General features: G+C 41.3%; 1 protein-coding gene across 8 annotated transcripts in view; it reads left to right on the plus strand.

Moving 5' to 3' along the window:
• The window catches only part of LOC126983984 (serine proteinase stubble-like), a 145,804-nt gene extending 124,724 nt beyond the window's left edge, over positions 1-21,080 (plus strand). For 7 of the 8 annotated variants that reach the window (XM_050837269.1, XM_050837268.1, XM_050837272.1 and 4 more), the window contains 4 exons: positions 1,365-1,542; positions 8,475-8,743; positions 9,123-9,280; positions 17,775-21,080. In XM_050837269.1, the coding sequence (XP_050693226.1) occupies positions 1,365-1,542; positions 8,475-8,743; positions 9,123-9,280; positions 17,775-17,933 (764 nt within the window). In that variant the 3' untranslated portion in view covers positions 17,934-21,080. Of the gene's footprint in view, positions 1-1,364; positions 1,543-8,474; positions 8,744-9,122; positions 9,281-11,318; positions 11,516-17,774 lie in introns of all 8 variants that reach the window. The other variant, XM_050837270.1, reaches the window with a different exon arrangement.

Raw genomic sequence — 21,080 nt, forward strand, 5'->3', positions numbered from 1 at the left:
TACCTTTAACATGCCCACACCTAACAAATGAACAGGCCTCTACTTTCCCTTCCTCCAGACCAGCGTCACCATATTTTCGTACTCAAAACATCGCATTTATCAGTTCCAGGGCCCAAAACTCTCCTACCCACACAGATAACGAGATTACAGTTAAAGTTATCGTTAAAAGCGTTACTTACTGGTGTTTGTTTGCGATAGCTGTGAGTCGGAAACTGGAAAATATAATGTGTTGCGTGGCTGAGTACGATAATTTGGTAACGCTGCTCCAGACCATTCCAGCTTAGAACACACCCATACATATCATTTATCTTCTAATGTGTCTTTTTCCTATTTAAGACTCCGAGGGACCTACATTTAAACACTCCCACACTATTTAAAACTAACATGCCTATACCTTCCTTCCTAAGACCCTCCCAGATTACATAGAACACATACACATCGTTTATCTTCTTATGTGTCTGTTTTACCCATTGAAGACTTCGAGGGACCTACTTTTAAACACTCCCACACTATTTAAAACTAACATGTCTATACCTTCCTTCCTAAGACCCTCCCAGATTAGAACACACCCATACATATCATTTATCTTCTAATGTGTCTGTTTTTTCCTATTGAAGACTCCGAGCGACCTACCTTTAAGCACTTCCACACTATTTAAAACTAACATGTTTATACCTTCCTTCCTAAGACCCTCCGAGATTAGAACACACCCATACACATAATTTATCTTCTTATGTGTCTTTTTCCCGTTGTAGACTGCCGAGGGAGCTGCCTTTAACTTGTCCACACTTTTTAAAACCAACACTCCTATCCTTCCCGTTCTTAGGACCCTTCCAGACTAGATCACTGCCTTACACATCACTCCTTTTCATATGTGTAAGTTTTCCCCGTTGTACTAGACTCCCGGGGTGGATATCTTATACATGCCCACATAATTTGAAACCAATACGCTTATACCTCCCATTCTGTAGACCATTCCGGCCTAAAATGCGATCCACACATCATTCATCTTATTCTTATCTTATCATTATCGTATGCATCTATTTTTCCCGTTGCAGGCTGAAAATGAACAACCTTAAACTTTTTCACTATTTAAAACCGACACTTTTGGCCACTCCTCTAACTCTTTTTAGGGGCCTTTTTTTCCATCTTTGTTTCCTTTTTTTTTTATGCCCTTGAACTGACTCCTTTGCTTTAAAAAAAAAAAATCATGTACCTCCGTTCTTAAGACCCTTTCCTTTTTTTCCATATGTTTCCTTTTTTATGCCCTTTTGCTGTTAAAAAAAAAAAATCCTGTACCTCCGTTCTTAAGACCTTTCCGTGCACATCAATCACCTTCTAATGTGTCTTTTCTTCTGTTTCAGGCTGCGGGGAAACATACTCGCGGACCAACAGAATCGTGGGCGGTAGTGACACGGCGTTCGGCACTCATCCCTGGCAGGTCGCGATCATCAAGGAGTCGTTTTTGAGCAGGAGGATAGCGTGCGGCGGGGCCATCCTCAACGAGTGGTGGGTTGTGACCGCCGCCCACTGCGTCTACTCGTAAGTCACCCCGATGAAGTGCCGTTTTCTGTTACAATCGCCTTGGTTGGATGCAGAGTTACGAAGGCCCGTTTTCTCTGACGTTTTCGGCTCTCACAATAAATATTTCTAAGGGCCAAAAAGGAGATTACACGTAGTCCCATGAGTATTTTTTACGTTCATGGTACAGAGCCCTTGTCAAACTATCACCAAGGTCATAAAACTACCCATGAAAGTGCCCACTACTCCCATGAAAAGCCTTGTCAAATGCATGTGCTTGGGCGCCGAAATGTTTGAGTATTAAGTCCGTTTTCTCTGACGCGTTCGGCTCTCACAACAAATACTTCTAGAGGACACAGAGGAGATAAATTGGGTTTTCGTGAGTGTTTTATCACATTCAAGATGGAGAAGCCTTGTCAAACTATCACTGGGCACACAAAACTCATAATGGAAATACGCACAACCTCTACGAAAGCCTTATCAAATGTATGTGTGTGAGTCACGAAATGTTTAATAATATGAGACCTTAATAACCTCCAAGAAGCCATTACCCGTGACACGAAGGTTTAAGTATTGGGGGTTTGTAGCTCAGGGTTTAGTTAAGTCTTGCCTCTCGTCGTCCGGTATCTTGCCAAGTTCTTTTTACGAGCTCATATTTGCATTTTTCGATATAGATTAATTGACCATCAAACAGCGATTACCCGTGATACCAAAGCCTACGTACTGGGCTGTGTAGTTCAGGTTTTGGTTAATTAATCCCCTTCCTTTCTCTTCCCTTCGTTTATCCTCCTCTTCCTCTTTTCACTCCCCACTACATTTCTTGGCTTCCCTCTCTTCCCTCTCTTCCTTCTCCTCCTCCTCTCAGTGTCATGGCGGTATCTCTTATTGGTGTGGTTAAGTATTACGTTTATTTTACGGTAAAGGAAACTGCTCGAAGTCGCTGGTTAGAGTTGACTGAAGATCTGGGCAGCATGTAGGTAATCTTCCTCCACTCGGCGATGGTTGGAAATTGTCAGCCTCCTTCAGTGGGGGTCGAACCTAGGGCGCACCACGCTGACCAGTGACCACTCGGCCGACCATCCTGTTCGTGAGTCTTCGTGAGTCTTCTGTTTCAAATTTCCATTCTTTAGAGATTTAAACAGACAAGTGCTCGCTGCCCTCTGTGTATTTCTAGTCTCTTTTTTCGTGTCTTTTGTCTTACGTGACGAGGCGAAGCACATTTGTCCCCCTTCAGTGACCATCCTGTTCGTAAGTCTTCGTGAGTCTTCTGTTTCAAATTTCCATTCTTTAGAGATTCAAACAGACGAGTGCTCGCTGCCCTCTGTGTATTTCTAGTCTTCTTTTCGTGTGTCTTTTGTCTTACGTGACGAGGCGAAGCACATCCCCCTTCAGTGACCAACCATTTCCTGGCCTGTGGTATGTGACGTCCGTATTGTCGGCGTGAGTCTCGTGAGTCTACTGGGCGTCTGAGGTTGGTATTCTTAGACAGTTCCGACTCTCACATCAACTATTTCCAAAGACCAAAAATGCGATCAGTCGGGTTCTAATGAGTGTTTTTGTAGGTTCATGCCACAGAAGAAGGGTCAAACTACCACTAGGGTCAATAAATTACCCTTGGAAATGCCCGAAACTCATACGAAAGCCTTGTCAAGTATGTGTGCTGGGGCGCCGGTGTGTTTAAGAATACGTCCTGAGGTTCGTGTGTCCCATCCGTCAGCGGCTAACTGGACATCAAATGAGCGCCTTGTAACCCTTCTCAGCCTTTGAAATGGCAGCGCGTAACACTTTTCTGCTGCCCGCTATACTAGGCGAAGTTATATTTGTATTGATTTATTTTTGTGCACGTCCATTAGGTTAAAAAATGATCGCGTTCCTTTTTCCATTCTGCTTCATTCTTCCTCACCTTTCCTCCCTCTCTCTGTCTCCCTTTTCCTTGTCTTCCCTCTCTGTCCTTCTTCTCCCCTCCCTCTCTTCCTCCTTCTCGTTCTCATTCTTTCTCTTCTTTTCCTCCTTCCTTCTCCTCCTTTCATATAACTTTTTTCCTGTTTTTTTTCCCTTCGTGCATATTGTTTTGGTCACTTCCAACCATGCTGTATGTCTCTCTCTCTCTCTCTCTCTCTCTCTCTCTCTCTCTCTCTCTCTCTCTCTCTCTCTCTCTCTCTCTCTCTCTCTCTCTCTCTCTCTCTCTCTCTCTCTCTCTCTCTCTCTCTCTCTCTCTCTCTCTCTCTCTCTCTCTCTCTCTCTCTCTCTCTCTCTCTCATTATTACACTCCTTACTTAATCACGCGGCAAACCGTAGTAATTAATTTTTCATTGATTTAAGTTTTGTTTCATTTAATTAAGTTCAAAGACATCCAGCGCTCTTTCCTTCCCTCCATTTCTCTTTCTGCTCCATCTCGTTTCCTCTGCTTCATTATTACACTTCTATATATTTTCTCTGTTAATTTCATCTCGCGGCGAACCATATTGGAAAACTTGGAACCTCTTTGCCTCGTTCCATTTTATTTAAAGGTTTGCAGCGAGAGTTTGTGTCCGTCCCGAGCGGCGCCGCGGAACGTTATGTCAACAAGTTATGTCTCGCGCGTTCATTACGGAGAAATAAACCCAAACAAAAAACGTCAAAGCATCGCCCGCCGGTTGACACTCAGAGGAGGTTGGTATTCTCCGACGCTTTCTTCTCTTACATCAACTATTTTCAGAGGCCACAAAGGAGATTAGTCGGGCTGTCGTGAGTGTTTTTTTGGATTCATGATGTAGAAGCCTTGTCGAACTATCACTAGGTTAGGAGCAGTGAGTAGCAGGCTTTTTTTCACATTTGTTTCCTTTTTTTATGCCCTTGAACTGATTTCTCTGTGTAAAAAGAAAAAGAAATAGAAAATGTCAATGGAAATACCCACAACTTAAATAGACGAATGAGGAGTGTGATTTATTAGGCTCGTATGATCTAATGCTTTCGGTTGTCACTCAATTATTTCCCAAGGCCACGAAGGAGATTAGTCGGGTTGTCGTTAGTGTTTATTTAGATTCATGATGTAGAAGCCTTGTCAAACCATCACTGGGCTCATAAAAATACCCATAGAAATATCCACAACTTATACAGACGAATTAGGAGTGTAATTTATTAGGCTCGTATGATCTAATGCTCGGCTGTCACTTCAACTATTTCCCAAGGCCACTACGGAGATTAGTCGGGTTGTCATGAGTGTTTTTTTAGGCTCATGATGCAGAAACCCTATCAAACTATCACTAGGCTCATAAAAATACCCATAGAAGTGCTTTTTAGGCTCATGATGCAGAAACCCTATCAAACTATCACTAGGCTCATAAAAATACCCATAGAAGTGCTTTTTAGGCTCATGATGCAGAAACCCTATCAAACTATCACTAGGCTCATAAAAATACCCATAGAAGTGCTTTTTAGGCTCATGATGCAGAAACCCTATCAAACTATCACTAGACTCATAAAAATACCCATAGAAGTGCTTTTTAGGCTTTGGAGATGATGTTAGAGGCTGAACCCTATCAGAGTATTTCTAGACTCATAAAATACCCTTTGTGAGTTGTTGTAAAAAAAAGTCTAATCATTCCTCTGTACCATTAACCTAAAAGCACACTTATTAGAACCCGATTGATCTTCTTTTCGGGCTTTGGAAGTAGATGATGTTAGAGGCTGAACCGTCTGAGAGTATTTCCAGGGGTACTTATATAACCTTTGTGGTAGTCTAATCATTCCTCTGTACTATTAACCTAAAAGCACACTCATTAGAATACGATTAATCTCCTTTTCGCCCTGTGGAAATGGTTGATGTGAGGGGCTGAACCGTCTGAGAGTACCCCGACCTCAGGCTCAAGCGACCGAAGACGTACTCACCAGCGTTGCCAAATTATCGTACTCATCGCACTTCATTTCCGTAGTTGCTGACCGATAACTATAACAACAAAGAAAGAAAAGCATCAATATTCAACAGTTTTAGCACTAACTTTGATTTTCTCACGTTACTTGTGTAGGTACGAGAGTTTGAGGAATAAAAATGATAGATACGATATGTGGCTAATACGATAATTTGACAATGCTGGTGCTCACCCTCGCCGCGGGACCTGGCCGGCACGGTAACCCAATAACCTTGAGGGCTGGCCGTGGCGTAACTTGGCGCTCTCCTCAGACTGGCCAAGTAGCGCACACGTCAAGAAGTAATGAGTTTTCCGTGTTTAAATATGTAGTGGGTAGAAACAGGCAGCATGCTTACTTAACCTAGTTTTTTTTTTTAATGTGGTAAGGGAGGCAGAGCTAGGCCTATGCAAAAAGAAGGATACTCCCGAAATATAAATAAGACAGGCCAGATGTTAACTCCCTTTTTTTAGAGGGTATATACGTCCAACTCAACATTCAGACTGTTCAGAGTACTCGAACATTTCTAAAATACTAAAATTCATCATTATTAAAATCTTCCTCATTTCCACTCAAACAACCTCTTTCCTCCCCCTTTGTATATATGTCTATCTACCTCCTCTTTCTAGACATTCAGACTGGTCAGTGTCTTTGTGCATTCTACTCTATTAACATTCAGTCTTCAGAGAGTCACACCAAGCTTGCATTCATCCTTGTCCTCAACTCAGCACCACAAACGCATTTCGGTATAGTTTTTGCCTCCTCTAGCTAAATCCACGGCCCTTTTAGTATGTCTGTTCTCTTCAAGTTAACACTCATCCAAGTCTTACACTCACTTAGTACACCAATCTCTTTTCAGTACACTTTCTCTCCTCTTGCTAAATCCACGGCCCTTTCAATATGTCTGTTCTCTTCAAAGTAACACTCATCCAAGTCTTACACTCACTTAGTAAACCAATCTCTTTTCAGTACACTTCCCCTCCTCTTGCTTAATCTGCGGGGCTCTGTGGGTCGCATTATAAGACATTTCGACGCCCAAGAAGAACACTTATTTGACAAGGTTTTCGTAGGAGTTGAGGGCATTTCCAGGAGTAGTTTTATGACCCCGGTAGTAGTTTGACCCTTCTTCTGTACCACTGACCTGAAGAAACACTGATTAGAACCCGACTGACGCCCTCTTTGACCTTTAGAAATAGCTCATGTGAGAAGCGAAAGTGTCTTAAAATACCAACCTAAGTTTAGTGTATTTCAACTCTTGTGTTTTGCGAGTGTTCGGTGTTGAGCGAGTCGTGTTTACCTTCCTCTTCTCAGCGCGGGGAACACGCCAACTCGTCTCCGTCGCCTTGAGAAATGAGGGTCGCTGTAATTTGTCCTCATTTGCCTGAGAAACGGCCGCGACATAAACTCTCGCGTCCTCACCAACGTTACCAGATTGTTGTACTTAGCGCAGTGTGTTTACCGGTTTCTGACCCATATTTTTTTTTACAACAGCCGTTACAAAGCCAATCCCACGCCTACTACTGAACTGGACAAAGGAGACTGCTCAAGGGAACACACAAAAAAAAGAAACAATAAAAAAAAACCCGCTACTCGCTGCTCCTAAAAAAAAATCCAAAGAGGTGGCCGAATGAGGGGTCAATTTCGGGAGGTGTGTCCTACAAGAAAACATCAATAATCAACGGTTTTAACAATAACTTTAATTGGATATCGGTACTTTTGTGGGTACGACAGTTTTGGGTCTACAAGTGATAAGTGCAACGTTCGGAGTACGAGAATATGGTAACGCTTGTCCTAGCTGAGAGACGTGTGAACTCGCCTCTTTCCCACCGACTCGACTTTCAAACATCATTCATAACGTGGCTAAAAGAAGTGCCATGGTAAAGCCTCCTTGTTTGTTTTAGAAGCTTCCTTTTTGTAACTATTCTCAGCCCTTGAAGTGTAAGTGATGTGACTCTTCTCAGTTTATTTTTTTAACGCAAGGGATGTGCATTTTTTTTTTTTTACAAGAAAGGAGGCAGCTCAAGGGCACACAAAAAAAGAAAACAATAATAAAAAAAAAAGCCCGCTACTCGCTGCTCCTAAAAAAGAAACAAAAAGAAAGAAAGAAAGCACGCGTTGTAGTCCTTGATAAATGTTTTGTATGATTTGTAAGCCATCCCAGCCTTCAAAATTAGGGTTCGTTTGGTAGCCGTTCTCAGTCTTTGATACATGTTTTTTGTAACCCACCTTGGCCTGTTATAAGGGAGCAATTCCGTTAGTTAATTAATATGTACGTTTTGTGACCCATTTAAGTTATAGGGGAATATTTTTTTTACATATAACCATTCAGGACTTTTGAGGTAACCGATTTTTAACTCTCTTCCACCTTGGCTTGTTGATATTAAAGAGCAATTTGTAGGTTATGTGGCCCATCTTAATCTGATAAGGGAACAATTTTTTACATATAACCATTCTGGGCTTTTGAGGTAAACGATTTTTAACCCTTCTCCTCCTTTAAAGAGGACGATTAGTGCCCTTAGTCCTTAGTCCTTCTCAGCCCTTCAAGTAAACGATCAGTGCCCTAGTGATAACCCTTCTCAGCCTTTAAAGAGAACGATTAGTGCCCTTTGTATTCCATCTCAACCCTTCAAGTAAACGATCAGTGCCCTAGTGATAACCCTTCTCAGCCTTTTAAAAGAGAACTCTTTGTACGCTTAACAACCTTTCTCAGCCTTTAAACGATTTGCACCCTTCTCAGCCTTTATACTGAACAATTTGTAAGCTTAATCAACCTTATCAGACTTTGAAGTAAATTTATTGGGTTTAAAAAAACTTCTCAACCCTTCAGTAGACGCATCAAAGTAAATTTACTGGGCTTAAAAAAACTTCTCAACCCTTCAGTAGACGCATCATAACCCTTCACCTCCTTTCCTTTCCTCCCTGAACCTCCAGGACGTCAACCCTTCAGTAGACGCATTACAACCCTTGACCCCCTCTCCTTTCCTCCCTCAACCTCCAGGACGTCAACCCTTCAGTAGACGCATTACAACCCTTGACCCCCTTTCCTTTCCTCCCTCAACCTCCAGGACGCCGAGCAGCAGCATGAAGGTCCGTCTCGGGGAATGGAACGTGAGGAAGCAGAACGAGAGGCTCCCCCACGAGGACTACGAGGTGGACCGCAAGGAAGTGCACCCGGACTACAAGGCGGCGGACTTCCAGAACGACGTGGCGCTGGTCAAGGTGAAGCGCAAGATCGTCTTCAAGGAGCACATCATCCCCGTGTGTCTGCCCAACCAAGATGAGTCCTTCGTCGGCGACTACGGCACCGTCACGGGCTGGGGGCGTTTGAACCATGGTGCGTTGATGGGGTGTGTTGGGGTGATTGAATTGTTGTTTGTGGTGTTGTGAGTTGTGTTGTGATAGGGGGATATGAGACGGTGTTTGGGGTGTGTTGCTGAGGTTGTTGTGACGCTGTTGGTGTTGTGTTTTGCTGTTTGGTGGGGTGATTCAATTGTTGTTTGTGGTGTTGTGAGGTGTTGTGTTGCTACGGGAAGGTATGATAGTACTCTTAGTGACGCTGTGTTGCTATAGTGAGGAATGCAAGCTGAGAAATGGAATGGGTGTGTAAGAATGTGTTGTTTGTGTAAGTTCCTCCTTTCCTTCCACCTTCTCCGTCACTTCCCTCCGTTCCCAATTTTACAAACACCTTTTCTCATCCTCACATCCTTCCGCAGGCGTGTCTTCCACCCCAGAGATCCTGCAGGAGGTCGACGTGGAGGTCCTTCGCAACGACGTGTGTCAATCGTGGTTCAAGGAGGCGGGGCGGCGGGAGACGATCTACGACGTGTTCCTCTGCGCCGGGTACAAGGATGGAGGGAAGGACAGCTGCCAGGTGGGTGCTCTCTTCTTACCTGCTGGGGGTTGACCTTTACCTTGTTATCCACCTGTTTGTTCTTTACCTGTGCGGGAGGGAGTATTGATTAAAGGTGTGTCTAGGGTGGGTTTAGGTGTGTTTGTGTGTTTTAAATGGGGTGTGTTCGGTGTGTGTTTTGTGGTTGAGTGAAAGGTGTGTGTTTGGTTGTGTGGTGGGGGGGAGGGGTAGAGGGGAGGGGCTTGCGTGTGCGTGTGCGTGTGTGTGTGTGTGTGTGTGCGTGTGTGTGTGTGTGTGTGTGTGTGTGTGATTGTGCGTGTGTTATAATTGATTGGTTTGTAAATATATCATGATGTGTATATATGATTGCACGCGAAAGTTGTGCGTGTGTGTGTGTGTGTGTGTGTGTGTGTGTGTGTGTGTGTGTGTGTGTGTGTGTGTGTGTGTGTGTGTTTGTGTGTATTGAAAAAAAATGCTGGGGGTACCAACTAATGCCTATAATATAACTTTGTAAATACACCGATTATTATTAATCTTCGCAGTTATTGTCACAAGGTATCTCTGAAAATAATACCTTTTTTTAATGCTTTTCTAACTTTTTATAATACGAAGCACTATTACGAACTATTTATATACATAACTAAATTTCTAATCACCATTCTCCCATTTCCAAATTTTTCTTCTTATTTAAATCAAATTGAGTAAGTGTAAAAGTCATTCAGCCTCTTAAGTAGTCAGTCAGTCAAGTCAATCAGTCAATCATTCATTCAGTCAGTCATTCGATCATTTGATTATTCAGGTATTCTCATAGTCATTCATTCAGTCAGTCAGTGAGGTCTATTAGTGAAGTTAAGAAAATTACTCTTTCAGTCAGTTAATCATTTGGGGAGGATGAGAGCAGTAAGTAGCGGGCTTTTTTTCATTATTTTCTTTTTTTTTACGCCTTTGCACTGTCTCCTCTACTGTAAAAAAAAGTCAGTCAGTCAATAATTAGTCAACTCTGTCACTGTAGTTAGTCAGTATCAGCTAGTCAACGTCAGTTAGTCAAATAGTTATTCATTCATTCATACAGTCAGTCAATCAGCCATTCGGGTATTCATTCATTCATACTTTGTCAGTCAAGAGTAATCCCTAACCTTGACTCCGGGTGTAAAGTCTTAATAACATGTGACTGAGTGTTTCCTTGTTTCCTCTTGAGAACGCCAACTTCCTGCCGTCTGTCAGCCATCCTGCAAGTGTGTCTTTCCCTTCCCATAAATCATCCTCCTGAGTACGCCAAACATCAGCCTTGGGGACGTGTAATGATCGGTATAAACACGCATTCATTTAGTTTTTATTGACGTCGTTTTTCATCCATTGACCTTTTGCACTTCACATTTTCCTTTCTTTAGTTTTATTCATTTCTGTTCTCCTCATAATCTTCTCTGGTACTTTATATTTTCCTTTCATCATTTTCATTTCATCGTTTTTATTCACATTATTTTTCATCCTCAACCTTCATTAACACTTTTCATTTTGCTTTCTACATTTTCTTTATTCATCCTTTCTTCATTTTCTTATTTTTTTCATTCCTCATTCATTCATTCATTTCATTCTTCGTGTGTTTTCTTATATTTTCTTTTTCACAAGCATCTTTATATGTTTTGTATATAATTGTTCCCATCGACACCTATGCATTACAGTGTGCTTTTATATAATTCCTTTGTAAATATTCATGTTTTATCTTAACCTCACTCGTCTTTCACACACTTGGTAATCGGTGAGAGAGATATAGGAGAGACTTTTTAACTCCCCTATTTGCACCTATCTCATATTACAGTACAAAATCTCTTCCTTATCATCCCTGGCGGTGAATCTTTTAACTATCATATCACCGGAGAAGTAAATATCTATAAATGTCTCACCTTCCCACTCACACCTCCTCTCGGCTGGAATCTCGCCTTTCTCATTTCTGGTGGTGATTTTTTTTAACTTTTATTACATCCCACACTTGCGACGCGGACTCTTTTGCTTTCCTTCCCTACTCACACCTCTCCCCGGCTGGACCATTACGTTGCAGGGAGACTCAGGCGGACCCATGACAGTGAAGAGGGACGGGAAGGCCAATTTGGTGGGGCTGGTGTCGTGGGGCATTGCCTGCGGACGGACCAACCTGCCGGGCGTGTACACCAACGTGACCATGTTCCTTGACTGGATCGACAAGAAGCTAAAGACCTAAACGACTGCCCTTCCTGACTCACGTAACCTCTGACCCCCGTGTGTGACCCCTCCTTGACCTGACTTGCCGTGTGGGGGTGTGCGTGTGCCTGCATGTGTGGTGTGTGTGTGTGTGTGTGTGTGTGTGTGTGTGTGTGTGTGTGTGTGTGTGTGTGTGTGTGTGTATAAATATTTTAATTCAACTGGTGTTCTTGTTCTACTGCTTGCTCTTATTTGTGTGTGTATGTGGTTTAGATTTGGTGTTTGTGTTGCACGGGTGTTACTTTTTGTGTTGTTTGTTTTTGCCTTGCTTCTCCAACTGCATGTTTTTTTGTGTGTATGTGTTGTTTGTGGTGTACATTTGGTTGGTGTTTGTGTGCTTGTGTTACCTCGTGTTGTGTTGTGCTTGTGTGTGTGTGTGTGTTTATGTGTTTTCATGTGTGTGTGTATTTGTATGCGAGTGTTGTTTTTATGTGTTTTTGTAAGTGTGCGTTGGGGATGGAGAGGATGTGTGTATGTATGTGTGTATGTATGCAAGTGTAGCTTCTATGACGTGTACATGACCTGAACTACTTAAGATGACCTTCTGAATCTGACCTTAACCTTGTCTTCACACTGAAATTGTTCCTAACCCTCAGTGACCTTTTTGAACTGACTTTGACCTTTCCTTGAACTCTGACACCTTCCCCTTATCTTCTTCAATAAACAAATGTAATCGCAGAAAACTACCTGAGACCTGAGCTCGCACTTTTTACCTGAATACCTGTACAGTCAATTACCGGTGACTGGATTCGTGTAGAAATTTAGTATTATCAAGGTAACTCCGGTACTAAATTCGATTATTTTTGTTGTTGTTGTTGTTGTCTGTCTTAGCAATTGGTTGTGTATTCTCTCCCGTATATGTGATTGAGATCATTAAACAACACTCGTATCTGTCAACTCAAAGCGAACATTTAGCATGAAAACCATTTGCAGCGAAGACTTAATTAAATCCCAAAGCAACCATTAACTACCTGTGCCTTGACTCGTATACAAATTCATCATTTATATGGTAATTTTGCATCCAAGTCGATTATTTATTTCTGATATTTTTTTCATTAACAGGAGCAAGATATTCAGGATTATTTTCTTATCATCTTCCTTATTTTATCTTGGCAGCTCACCGTATATTCTTTACCGCGTGTGGGCCCGATATATATTCATGAACCACATAAGTATCAATCAAAGCAAACAGGTAGCAGGAAAACTACCTATGAATTAACATAAAGAACGAAACCTTAAGACTCACATAAACACTATAACCAGCGGAGCGAGGGAACATAATTATTATCAATCAAGGCGAACAGGTTTAGCTAGAAAACCACTCGCACCAAAGACTAAATTGAATTCTAAATTAGGACACATACAAATCAACGTCCGAACATAAGGACCCACAAAAACATTAAACGAGGCGAAGCTAAGTAACACAATTATTATCACTCAGAGCAAGCAGGTATAGCAGGAAATCCACAAGCAGTAAAGAATAAATTAAAACCTAAATCAGGACACTTATAAATCAACGTGACGAACTGAACCTCAAAAGACACACACAAAAACACTTAACTAGGCGAAGCGAAGTAGCATAATTATTATCAATCAGAGCAAACAGGTATAACAGGAACACCACAAGCAGCTTAAACTAGATTATCTGATCATTTTTTCCTTTCTTCCTTATTTTCGTAGTTTTCCATGTTTTACTTTTTTTCGTGTCCAATTTACTTTTCCCTATCCGTCTTTATTTCCAATCTGCTCCACTTCTTCTATTCCTTTTTGCATGTCCTAAAACTTATCTTTGTATTCCTATCTTACTCTCTTTATCTTATACTTTTTATCTATCTTATTTTCAGTTTTTCATTTTTTTAACTTTTTTTCCGCCTCCTATTCTCGTTTCCCTATCCATCTTTATTCCTATCTGCCCTGCTTCGTCTATTCCTTTTTGCATGTCCTATAACTTATCTTTGTATTCCTATCTTACTCTCTTTATCTTATACTTTTTACCTATCTTCTTTCCATAGTTTTCCATTTTTTTTACTCTTTTTCGTCTCCTGTTCACGTTTACTTATCCACCCTTATTTCCTATCTCCCCTATTTCGTCTATTCCTTTTTGCATGTCCTATAACTCATCTTTGTTTTCCTATTTTACTCTCTTATATTTTGTATCTTTATCTTATTTTCATAGTTTTACATTTCTTTTTTCTTTTCGTCTCCTATTCTCCTTTCCTTATCCACCCTTATTTCCTATCTCCCCTATTTCGTCTATTCCTTTATGCGTGTCTTATAAATCATCTTTGTTTACTCTTATATTTTGTATCTTAATCATATTTTCACAGTTTGCCATTTCTTTACTTTTTTCCGTGTCCTATTCTCGTTTCTCTATCCACACTTATTTCCTATCTCCCCTATTTCGTCTATTCCTTTCTGCGTGTCCTATAAATCATCTACGTTCTCCTATCTTACTCTGCACACAAAAACCTTAAACGACGCACCATAATTAAGACGCAAACGGGAAACACTTGAATAGAGGTGATTTACGAGGGAGCTAAGGAGACGCCATAGAGAGGAGAAGGACTACACAACCTTGATTTAGTGCGCATTAAGACATTAAGATCATTGTCTGGAGGAACCCCGCGGCCCGCTCCATCTCCTTTCCTCCTCCTCCTCATCTTGATTGAAATAGCCAGGTGCGCCGTTAATTATAGGCGGAGTGGGAGGTGACTAATTGCCTAAGCTTGCACCTGTAGTATAACTCGTAGCGCACCCGTGTGTTTGGGGACAGGTAAACACTCTGATTGGCCGTCTTATGTTCGTTCCTGTGTGGCGAGGTAGGTTGTGACGGTGGAGATTATGATGATGATGATGAGGATGATGAGGATGATGAGGATGAGGAAGAGGAGGATGAGGAAGAGGAGGAGGAGGAGGAAGAGGAGGAGGAGGAGGAAGAGGAGGAGGAGGAGGAGGATAGTTGTAGTAGTAGTGGTAGTAGGAGTAGTAGTAATAGTAGTAGTAGTAGTAGTAGTAGTAGTAGTAGTAGTTATAGTAGTAGTAATAGTTGTAGTAATGATAATTAAGAGAAAAGAATAAGAAAAAGAGAAAAGAAAGGAAAAGAGAAATATAGATAAAGAAACAAATAGAAACAGCAACAGAAACAAAGAATAAGAATAAAAATAAGATTAGTAACATCATAATAATACAACACGATTAAAAAACGAAATATAACTTTACAAATCTCTAAGATAAATCGTCTCAACCCTGCGTACGTACATAAAAGAATAAACGCACACACAAACAAACACACTCATAAATAACAATTAACAACAAAACAAAACAAAAAAAACACCATTAATCACTCCCTACCTCATTCTTTTTCTTTTTTTTTTCTTTCATTTCCTTAAGTCAGAGGGCGCGCCGACTTGCCATGCGCCCCCCCCCCCCCCACACACACACACACACACAGCCAGACAAACACGGCCATTAGTTTAGCTTCCGCGGCGGGACGTGTTTGGCGGCCCACCTGTGATGCCTAATTAAAGTGTCCCGTATTTTAGAGGCGCTTCTCGTCTATCGCTGTCCGGCACGCGATCCGACGCTTATGACTCCTTTCCGGCTTCCTTCTGATCCTTTTCCCTGCGTTCTACCGTTCCCTATATTCCCCTTCGTGTGGATTATTTCACTTATATTTCCTCTGTTTTTTCCATTTATCCCCCTTGTTATCTCCTCCTTTCTTTTCCCTTCTTCTTCCTCTGTTTTTTTTCATTTATCTCCCTTGTTATCTCCTTCCTTCTTTTCCCTTCCTCCTCTTTCATTTCTTGTTTCTTCCCTCACGCTCTTTTCTCCCTTCTATCACCTTTTTTTCCTCCATATTCTCCCTTCTCCTCTCTCTCCTTCCTTCTTTTCCCTTCCTCCTCTTTCATTTCTTGTTTCTTCCCTCACGCTCTTTCCTCCCTTCTATCGCCTTTTTTCCTCCATACTCTCCCTTCTCCTCTCTCTCCTTCCTTCTTTTCCCTTCCTTTTCTTTCCTTTCTTCCTCTTTCTTCTTTTTCCCCTCACGACCTTTCCTTTCTCTCTCATTTCCAAACAGTCATACATCATAACATCCTCCTCCATATTTCTTCATTCTCCCATTCCCTATACTTCTTTAGGTTCTTTATTTCGTTTATATATTATTGCTGAATCTGTCTCATTCCCTGTTCTTTCATTTATATTCCTCCCTTCTCCCTTTCCTTAAACTTCCTTCGTATGTCTTGTTTCGTTTATATTTTCTTTGTCTCCTCCATCTTTATCCTCCGTTTTCCCCTTCCCTATATTATCTTCGTGTGGTTTATCTCATTTATATTCCCTTTGTCTCGTCCTCTATTGTTTCTCCCATATTCCTCCATTCCCCTTTCTTTATACTTTCTTTCTTTTCGCTTCAGTTTTCGCCCCTTATATTCTCTCCTCCATCCTCCCTCATATGGCCTATCTGTTTTACATTATATAGCAAATTACTTTCTTGCTTCATATTTCCTTCATTACTCTCGTTCTTATCTTCTTCATCCGTCTTTTCTTTCTTGTAATCCTTCGGTATCCTTCGTTCATCCTATTCCCATTCCTCCATTCTCCTCAATCTCCTGCGTTCTGTCTCTTTCTTCATCAGTTTCCCCTCTTTTCCGTCTACATTTCCTGCGTTCTCTTCTTCCTTCTTCATCCGTCTTTTCTTTCTTTCAATCCTTCAGCATCCTTCGTTCATCCTATTCCCATTCTTCCATTCTCCTCAGTCTCCTTCGTTCTGTCTCTTTCTTCATCAGTTTCCCCTCTTTTCCGTCTGTATTTCCTGCGTTCTCTTCTTCCTTCTTCATCCGCCTTTTCTTGGGATCCATTTGTCACGCCTCGCTACGAACATTGGCAGGACACGCAACATTGCCTCTTTGTTTTGTGGGTGTGTTGCGTCTGTTTGTTTGAGTTGCGGTGGATTGTGGTTCATATAATACAGCATGGCGTTTTTTCTGTCTATCGTTATCTCTATATCTGTCTCTATCTCTCTTATACGTCTGTCTATATGTTTTTTTCTGTTGCTCTCTATCTATTTGTTTATCTCTGTCTCTCTATCTATGTCTCTTTCTAAAACAAAGATGATATTTATTTGCATGATTTCTAGTTTATCCTTTAGTCACATCTCGTATTCCTTATCTCCTTATTCTTTTCTGTGTTTATGTATGTATGTGTGGGTATATTAAGAGTTACTACTACTACTACTACTACTACAGCAATTACTACTACTACTACTTCTATATACTACTACTACAACCACTACCACCACTACTACTAATACTAATACTACTTCTACTAATCCGTTTTATTGAGTGTGTGTTTATTTTGTCACGCATTACCGATCTTCCTTTCAGTTATTTATTGGCCACGATGTTGTTTGTTTGTATGTGTGTCTGCGTGTGTTGTGTCACTGTTTAAATGTATAACGTGACCTTGTGGGAACTGTCAGTGCCGCGCGGGGAGCTTGGCACTGGTTTGCACTGGCACTCGCTGTTATGATGTATGGTTGGTTGGAAATGAGAGAGAGGAAAGGTCGTGAGGGGTAGAAATAAGAAAGAGGAGGAAAGGAAAGAGAAGAAAAGGGAAAAGAAGGAAGGAGAGAGAGGAGAAGGGAGAGTATGTAGAAAAAAGAGGTGATAGAAGGGAGGAAAGAGCGTGAGGGAAGAAAGAAGAAAGGAAAGAGGAGGAAGGGAAAAGAGAGGAGGAGAGAGATAGAAGGGAAGGAAAAGTATGAAGGAAAATTGATAGAAGGGAGGAGAAGAAAGGAAAGAAGAGGAAGGGAAAAGATTAAAGATTGAGAAGGGAAGGGAGAGTATGGAGGAGAAAAAGTGATAGAAGGGAGAAAAGAGCAAAGGAAGGAAGGAATTAGGAACAAGGTAAATAAGTGAGGAAAGGGAGGGGAAGGGAGAGAAAAGAGGGGAGAGACTGGAAGAGAAAGGGAGAGAAGAGGGGAAAAGATATGGTTTCACTTCGTTCTACTCTTCCTCTTCCTTCTCCTCCACCTCATTCTTATAATTATATCGTTTCTGTTTTTGTTTCATCTTCTCCTCCTCCTTCTACTGTTCCTCTTCTCCCTTCTCCTCCTCCTCATTCTTATTTGTAGAGAGACAGAGATAGAGAGAGACAGACATAGAGACAGAGCTAAACACATAAATAAGCAACAAAAACAGAGCAGGGACATGTTCATTACCCAGCCTGTTTACACCTTGTCACCCGCTACATCTCCCCGTTTTCTTTGCCTGGCGCGCCGCAGGGGGACTCCGGTAGCCCGCTCACGCTTCAGCACAATGGGCGGCGGCACCTCATCGGCCTGGTCAGCTGGGGCATCGGGTGTGCGCGCCAGCATCTCCCCGGCGTCTACACCAACATCGCTCGGTTCTCCAGCTGGATTTCTAGGATCATCCAGGCGTAACTTATTTTGATTCCTTATCCATTTTCTATTAATTTGTGGTACATATATTATTCTTCTGCTTCATTTTGTTTTGTTGTTTTTTGTATTTTTTCTATATCGTATTTTCTTTATCGTTCTTAATGTAGGATAATACAGATGTAATTTATTTGAATTTTCTATATTTCTCAACTTTTTTGGTTTGTTAATTTTCTGGTTCACTTTTTCCTTTTTTTTACGTCTCTGTGTTGTATTTTCCTAGTTGTTCTTAATCTACTATAGTCCAGATGTAACTTTTTTCAATTATCAAGTTTTCGATCTTTTATACAAATATTAATCTTGTTTCCTGTTTTTTTTTCTCTTTTTCTTATTGTTGTTTTTCTTTTTCCATTCATTATACATATTTTTTTCATTCATACCTGATCTCTTCGATAATTCAGATATGTAACGTGGCTTCCATCATCCTTCGTTTTTACTTCTTTTCTTCTCATTTGGGTTGGCTACTGATCTCAAGTTTCGCATGGCATAATTCAGACATCACTAATACTTCGATTATATACTCTTCTTTTCCCTACTGGGTTTGTTAAATAATGCAGATGTAACTCTCTAACCAATCACAGCTTTCTCGGGACAGAGGTAGTGTATTTTTCATTTCCCTCTGCCCTTTTGTTTCTTCTAAAAATCATTGATACATAACTTGATCATTTTCTGTGTTTCCTCTTTTGCTTTTTGGGGGGATACACTGGTGGTTCTCCTCCCTTCCATCTTTTCTTTTATTTGTATTCAGAATAAGTTTTGTCATGTTAATATCCCATTCTCCTTCATCTCTCTCCCACTCATTCTTTTTTGTGTGTGTTGACTTATAATTCACCTTTTTTTGTATGTGTTTAGTCACCGCATCCTCACCTGTATTTATATTATCAATTTATTTTTATATATACACTCTAGTTTATGTTCTGTGTATACGTACATCTGATATGTTTATTATTGCTTATTATTTGTTGTTTGTTTATGATAGATTTCACCTTACATTCATTTCTTGAGTGTGTTTATTTTCTCCACTGGTTATTATTATTTATGTTAATGGGACAAGAACTGAGAGAAAGAGGGAGCAAAAAACAACCTTAGGAATGACTGCGTGTGTGTGTCTGTGTGTGTTTGTGTGTGTGTGTGTGTGTGTGTGTGTGTGTGTGTGTGTGTGTGTGTGTGTGTGTGTGTGTGTGTGTGTGTGTGTGCTGCCCTCTTTAAAAGTATAGTTCCTGTGATTAGTGAGTCCCCCAAAAAACTCACCCATGTCCCCCATTTCTCTATCACCATCCCCACGTGTCCCCATTTCCAGTGTATTTCCATCCCATGTCCATTTTACCTCCCTTCGTTACCATGCCAGCTTACCCATTCCTTATTATTATTACTATTTTTATTCCCTTTCAGTAATTATCTTTTCCTTTTCTAGTGTCCTATGTATGTTATTTTTGGTGTCTGTGTCTCTATTTTCCTGTATATCTGTATGTCCTACCATGCTGTATTTTCATCTGTATATCTGTCTTTCAATTTACGGTTACACTTATTAGAATGCGTTCTGATTTTACAGTAGATTTACATTTCTTTACGTGTCTTTGTGTCCGTCCGTATCTATAGTTCCAGTGTATATATGTATGTGTCCCTGTGTCCGATGACCCCATGGCCCCGTGTCCCCATGCAAGACTCATTCCCCTAAACCTCATGTATTACAAAGAAACCCAAGAACAAGGTCACATTCCACACAGTATTAGGTTAGCGGTATGCATGACTTCCCCTTTTTTCTCCTCCCTCTCCCATTTTTTGTGAACCCGACCAACGTGCAATGGCCCGATACTCAGACACTTTGGCGCTCACTACAACTATTTCCAAAGGCCACGAAGGAGATTAATTGGGTGCTCATGAGTGTTTTTTTTTCACATACATAGTGTTGAGGCCTTGTCATATAGCTACCCTTGGAAATACCCACAACAACCTCTACGAAAGCCTTATCAACTATTATCTAAGCCCACAAAGTAAACAAATCGGGTTCTCACGAGTAGTTTTTGACATTCATGGTGCAGAAGGATTGTCATAAAACTACCCTTGGACATACCCACAACCTCTACTAAAGCCTTATCAACTATTTCCAATGCCCGCAAAAGAGAGACATCGGGCTCTCATGAGTAGTTTTTGACGTTAATGGTGCAGAAGCCTTGTCAAACCATCCCTAGGCTCATGAAACTACCCATGCAATTACCCAGAATAACCTCTAGGAATGGGTTAACAAATGTGAGTGTGTGAGCCCCGGAATGTTTGAGGATATGGGCCAAGTTCGGGTGATCTTGGCCGGCCGTGAGTGTGACAGGTGAGGCTCCGGACAGGTGTGTCGTGCCAGGAGCTGGTCCTCCGTCAGGTGTATATAGCCCCGTGTTTTCTCCGCCCCTTCACCGACCCCCCCGCCCCTTCAGTAATCCCTTTTCTCGTACCCTCTCTCTTGCTCTTCATAAGTCTTACATCCTTTTTCCTTCCTAGATCTAAATACAATCCTTTCTTTACTCAGTCCCTTTTCTTAACTCTTTTCCTCCTTCTTCCGTCCCTTCCTGCTCCTCCTTGTCTCCTTCCCTCCTCTCTCCCATCTGAACCACTTTCTTCCTTCACCCATTTATTTCTCAACCCCTTTTAGTTTTGTTCTCTATTCACTCCCCTATCCTCCCCCCTTCTGCCTCCTTCATTCCTCAAACTCCTTTCTTCTTTCTTTCCTTTTCACTCCCCCCTTCTCCCATTCACCCTTCTCCCCCCACCCCATTCATTCCTCAAACCCCTTTACTCTTTTTTTTCAACCCCTTTCACCTCCTAACTCCTCCCCTTCCTTCAGTCCTCAAATCCCTTTACTCTGTTCTTCCCCTCTTTACTCCTCTCTTCTCCCCCCCTTCCCCCCCTCCCCCCCCCCTCCCCCTGCGCGACCCTCACCCCTTTGTACATATTCTCATTACCTCTAAAAAAATGTGTTTAGTGTATAATGATTTAAACGTTGTTACTGTGGATTCCTTTTTTGTTTATATTTTTGTTTGTCCTCATATTTTTTTTACTCTTTTTTTTTTCCTATTATTGTATGTAGATTTTCTTTGTGTGTGTGTGTGTGTGCGCGTCATTAAATGTATGTTATTTTTA

This window comes from Eriocheir sinensis, chromosome 55 (assembly GCF_024679095.1).
Source record: "Eriocheir sinensis breed Jianghai 21 chromosome 55, ASM2467909v1, whole genome shotgun sequence".
Taxonomy (NCBI): domain Eukaryota; kingdom Metazoa; phylum Arthropoda; class Malacostraca; order Decapoda; family Varunidae; genus Eriocheir; species Eriocheir sinensis.